The sequence below is a fragment of the Condylura cristata genome, unplaced genomic scaffold, assembly GCF_000260355.1.
Source record: "Condylura cristata isolate star-nosed mole 26May11 unplaced genomic scaffold, ConCri1.0 scaffold00013, whole genome shotgun sequence".
Lineage (NCBI taxonomy): Eukaryota > Metazoa > Chordata > Mammalia > Eulipotyphla > Talpidae > Condylura > Condylura cristata.
The window spans coordinates 64239-69360 of NW_004567114.1; the positions used below are offsets into that span (position 1 = coordinate 64239).

Genomic DNA, 5122 nt, shown 5'->3' on the forward strand with positions numbered 1-5122 from the left:
CCCCCTCTACCCCAAGACTCGCGGGGGGCTGGCGGCTGTCCTGCCCCTGGGCTCCCAGGCCAGGCCAGCCGGGCCTGGGGGGTGCTGCTGAGGCTGGCAGGGCCCCTCCCTGCAGGCAAGGCCCCCCCCTGCAGGCCAGAGGAAGGGGCATTGCCAGAGGCGAAGTGTAGCAGGCCAGACCCCACAGTCCAGTTGGTAGGAGGAAGCGGGCAGCTGGTCTGCACCCGGCTCCTCTCCTGACCTTTCAAAGTCTGGGCGCTCCTCAGACCAGAGTGGCAGGAGCCCCAGCTGGGCGTGAGGGAGGGGCGGCTGGGGCCCCCACAAGCTCCTGCCACACTGGGCTCTGCCGCTTACTCTGATGGGCAGCCTGTGGCTGGAGAGGAACCAGGCCCAGTTGGGGGGCATCCCTGCAGGAGCAGGAACCAGAGAAGGCCCAGGCCAGCACACAGATTGCCAGGATGGACACTGGGGCCAGGCAGGCACAGGAGCAGATTTGGCTGTTGGTGGCAGGGAGCAGAGGGTGCCATCCCTCCTGGGCAGAGGCTGTTGGCCTAGGCTGTTGGCCTGGCTCCTCATCTGGAAAGTGGCATAGCAAGTCTCCTCCCAGCCACACTGACCAACCCCCAAACAGAACGTGGGGAGGAGGGGGCTGGGCTGTGCAGAGGTCACTTCTGGCTCCGCCCCAGAAACGGGGTCCCAGAAACGGGGTCCCAGAAACAGGGCTGGTATCTGCCTGAGTGGGAAGCCCAAACCTGCCAGGGACCAGGGGTCCATCTGCTGTCCCTCCTTGGGAGCAGCAGAGGGCCAGGGCCAGTCCTCGGGGGAGCACAGAGCCAGGCTGGGGGTCCCATGTCTCTGGCCCCACATGAGCCCCACTAAAAGTGGGGAGATTCCTACCAGCCACCTGCCCTACCCTTGGGCCCAAGGCCTCTCCCCGACTCCCGCCTACACAGAGAAGTGGCCACACTGCCCCCAGGCTGTCGGGGCAGCACAGAGTGACCCCGGGCTGGCCCAGCCACAGGGCAGGCACACCAGGCTTCCCACGGAGGACCAAGCCACATAGCAGCACATGCAGGAACTGCCAGAAGTAGGCCGGGGCCGGAGGGCAGCCCACATGGGGCCCAAGGCCACAGCCAGGCTTCCCGCTGGGGAGGCCCAGGCCTCCAGGCCCAGGGCAGAGCAGGGCTTACAGGGGCCGGGCAGGTGGGACGCGCAGTCTGACAGGGCATCTGTCGAGAGGAGCCTGGCCAGCTGGATGGGGCCATCGGTGGCTTGGGGGCCCCTTGGGCCTGGGGTGATGTCATGGCCCCTGGGGGTCTCTGGATGAGCCCAGCCTGACCACGCCGCCCAACCGTGGGATGCAGAGAGCTGGGCTACAAGAGCCGCTGTGGGGAGGGAGAGCCCGGCCGCCTCTGTCTCCTCTGCAGGTCAGCACCAGCCCCTCTGGGCCCTCCGCGCCTGGGGCAGCGTGGCCTGCTGCCACTCCTCTGGGACCAGGCTGACCCTGGGCTTCAGCTGCCAGCCTGTGGGGTGTTCGAGGCACCCCCACTCCTGCACGGCAGGGCTGTCCCAGGCTGGCCAGCCCGCCTAGAGGTGCAAACTCCCATGGCCTGGAGCAGGGCTGGAGGCTGCAGGAGGCCCAGCCCCGGGACACCAGCACCAGCACCATGGCCTGCAGCCTGCAAGCAGCTGGGCGGGAGCCCCAGCGAGGCGAGGACAGCCGGGGTCCTCCGAAGCCATGGGATAGAGGCCACAGCACTTGTCCCTGGTCCACTGCGACACTCAGCATGCCCCTCTCTGGACTGCCTGTGGGGCCAGTGGCCATCCACCTCACCATCAGGTGCCCGGGGGAGCCACGATGCCCCTTACCCCTGCCCCCGCCTTGCCCTTCACGCATTCTTGGGCTGTGGTTCCTCCCATTCAGAGGTCCAGCAAAAGGGGCCCGGGCAGTGTTAGCTGGGCAAGCTTCCTGGAGGAGGGGGCCTTGCAGTCTTGGCGAAGTGGGCAGCAGTTAGGGTGCCCTCGGGCCTGGTGGGCGCTGGGCAGCAGGCTAGTGGCAGCGTCCTGGCCCAATCAGCCCCGTGACGGGGGCAGGACAGTGGGAGCAGGGGGGAGTGGGACGGGCCTCGCCGGCCTCAGGCTCAGGCTGGCCCTGCCACACCCAGATCCCGGCCCATCTCCAAGTTCTGGGACAGCGCCCACCGCCCTCCTTGCCCTCCCTGCCAGGCCTCCTCCACCTGGGCCTCACGGCGTCCGGAGCAGGGCCCTGCCGCCCACCCTCACCCGGCCGGCCAGACGGTGGGGTGGCGCCTCCTGCGCCCAGCTGGGTGCCAGCACCGCCTCCCGTGCCGGAGCGTGGCCCAGCCCTGGGCCCGTGAGGCCAACCCCAACCCTGGAGGCATGCCCAAGCCCTGGATCCAGCCCTAGGCTACTGGGCAGGGTGTGGGTGCTGCCCCAGGGCACAGGCGTCCAGCTCCCTGTGGACCCCCCAGCTCCTGGGCTCCTCGCCCCTGTGTTCTCACCCCAGTCTGACCCCGGCGGGACCTGAGAAGGGGCAGGAGTGCGGGCCAGGCCCCCTGCCCCCAGGACCCTAAGGAAAGGCACTGAGCCAAGCTCAGGGGGGTGGAGACCGCGGGGCCTCCAAAGCCATCTTCTGCCAAAAGGGGGCGCTGCGGGCCAGGAAGGCGCGGAAGGCGTTGTTCGGGCCGCTGGCCCTGAGCGGGTGGGGCAGGAGCGCGTCCCGGCACACGTCCACAGACACCAGCCCGGCCACCAGCTGCTGGGTGTCCTGCGGGCGACAGCGGGTCAGGCCCGGCCGCGGGGCGGGAGGCTGGCCTCCCCCCGCCCCACGCCCACGCACCGCCAGGGCGGAGCCCTGCTTCTCGCCCTGCAGGGCCAGCTGCCGGCGCTCCTCGATGCTGAGGCTCCAGTGGCGCCGCGGGCTCCCACTCGGCGGGGGCTCGCACACCTGCGGGGCCGAAGGTTGGCTCAGGCACTGGGGGGTCTGCGCCCACCGGCCTGGCCCCGCACCCCGGAGTGGGAGCCAGACAGCAGGTGGCGACACTCACGGCCCTCCTGTTCCCCAACTGCCCAGGGCTCACACTGGACCCCGCAGGCCAGCCTCGCCCTCTGCTGCCTTTGGATGGGGCCCCAGGACCGGCCCTGGCCCGGCCAGGCCTCGATCCTGGACGAGGCTCGTGCTGCCCGCCGGCGCCTGTCCCTGCTCACGTCCTCCGGGCGGGCGGGCGGCCGGCCGAGGAGCACCTGCTGCAGGCGGCTGCGTGGGTGGGCCCGGGCCAGGGCCCTGGGGGTCTGTTCTGGGCCGCCAAGAGCCCACAGCTCTGCACGGTCTTGCAGGGCCCAGGGCTGTCTTCCGCAGGTCAGCACTGGGCAGCACCTGTCCCTCGGGCGCCCCCCCACTGAGCTCACGGAGTGGGGGGCCCTCGAGCGGGCTGCGGACACTTGGCCTCGCCCCCGGGCCGCCCCCCACGCCCGCCAGGCAGCGTGGGCCTCGTCTCCCCCAGAGGGCTCCCTGCCACAGCTGGACCCCCTTGCCCCAGAATTGTGGCCACTGCTCCGCTCGAAAAATGCGAGGTTAGCTCTTGCGTTTTAGGGGCGATGGCGCTGGAGTGCAGGGGCCCGTGCGGGGTTTGGGCTCAGACTGGCCTCGGTCCGCCCCGGCCTTGGCGGCACCAGCGCCCTGCCCGCGCTGCAAGCACCTTGGCCTCTTCCGGGACCTTGGCCCCCCGGTCCAGGCTGTGTGCTGCCTCGCCTGCCCACCTCCAGCTCGAGGGGATGAGAGAGGTGGGGGTGGGGTGCTGGATGGCTAAGGCTGCCCCTGGGGCCTTCGAAAGCAGGGTCCTTCCTGCCAGCCTGGCTTCTGTCCTCTGGACTTTCCGCCCCCTGGTCCATCCTTCCCTCCGGCCTTCTAGGGGTCCCTGAGGGTGCAGCACCAGGACCAGAGCCCCCATGGGGCTGGTGCCCAAAGGCCCTGGGAGGGCATCCCCCAACGCTGGCCCCTAGCAGCAAGCAGCTCCTTTGAGAACAAACCCCCTGGCCTTGTAGGGTGGCCCCCAGGGTGGCTCAGGGGAGGCTGGGCATGGATAAAGGCATACAGGGGGGCTCTGGCTCAAGTCAGGACCCCCAAGATGGGGCGTGGGGGGAGGGCTCCACACAGCAGGGGCTCTGGGGGCACGGTGGAGGGTCACCTCAGGGCCAGTCAGAGAAAACAGCTGGTCCTGGGCTGGCCAGCCCAGGAGGAGGGACCCGACACACGGGCGGCACAGCGGGGACCCAGAGAGCTGGGCCTGCTGGCCAGTGGCAGGCTGGGCATGGTCCCTCCCCAGCTCTCAGGGGCTCTTGGGATGTTCTGGCCAGTCCTGCCTGCTGCCCACCAACAGGAAACAGGGCCCGGTCCCTGCCGTGGGGCGGCTCTCCCTACAGGCGGGCGCCATGGAAGGGGGCCTCCCGGGCACCGGCCAGCGACCTCTGAGAGGTCCTGCCAGGTCTTGGGGGTCTGCCCAACCCGCCTGCTTCCCGCCAGGCGCGCTCAACCCCTGCCCCAGCCCTTGCCCATGCCCACCTCGCACCCGCCCACATCGGGCCCTGGGACCCAGAGCAGAGGGCTAGCCCCTGGGCTTACCCAGTCCTGGGTCAGCGGCCCTGGCTGGCTGGTGCGTGTAGAGGCCCAGGCCCCTGGCTGCTCGGCACCCCAGGGGGGCTGCCTCCCGAGAGGCGCCCCACGGTCCACATCCAGGCCCACGGGCTGCTGTCTGTCCCCCTCAGGGCCAGTCCCCAAGGCCTCCTCTGGCCTCCTGGCTGGTGGGGGCTCTGCAGCAGGTGGAGGCGGGGAGGATTCCGCTCCGCCCACACAGCGAGATTTGAGAATGTGCCCCATTGGGTAAATGGGGCCTTTGGCCCCCTACTTTCCCTACTGGGACTCCTGGCCCTGCCCGTGCCCCCGGGGGCCTGTGCTGGAGCCAGACCTGCAGGGTCCTGCCAGCCACGTCGCCCTGCCGCCCACCCCTGTGACTTCACCTTGACGCCGCCAGACCACACCCCAAGCCAGCCTCAGCGTAGCCCCCGAGGACCCCGGCGATCCTCCGGGTGGGGGTGGGGTGGG

The 5122-nt window shown here is 70.4% G+C and overlaps 1 protein-coding gene across 1 annotated transcript; it reads right to left on the reverse strand.

Moving 5' to 3' along the window:
* Positions 1–2614: 2614 nt before the first annotated feature.
* On the reverse strand, positions 2615–4897 carry TEX22 (testis expressed 22). Its single transcript, XM_004681973.1, has 3 exons — positions 4643–4897; positions 2861–2968; positions 2615–2788 (listed from the first exon to the last, which is right to left on the reverse strand). The coding sequence occupies exons 1-3, from the start codon at positions 4895–4897 to the stop codon at positions 2615–2617; spliced, it is 537 nt and encodes a 178-aa protein (XP_004682030.1).
* Between the last annotated feature and the right edge of the window lie 225 nt (positions 4898–5122).

Coding starts and splice junctions, on each gene's coding strand:
- TEX22 (XM_004681973.1), bottom strand. CDS start 4,897: ATGGGGCACATTCTCAAATCTCGCTGTGTGGGCGGAGCGGAATCCTCC. Junction 2,969..4,642: donor GGCCGCTGACCCAGGACTGG/GTAAGCCCAGGG, acceptor TCGGCCCCGCAG/GTGTGCGAGCCCCCGCCGAG. Junction 2,789..2,860: donor AGCAGGGCTCCGCCCTGGCG/GTGCGTGGGCGT, acceptor TGTCGCCCGCAG/GACACCCAGCAGCTGGTGGC.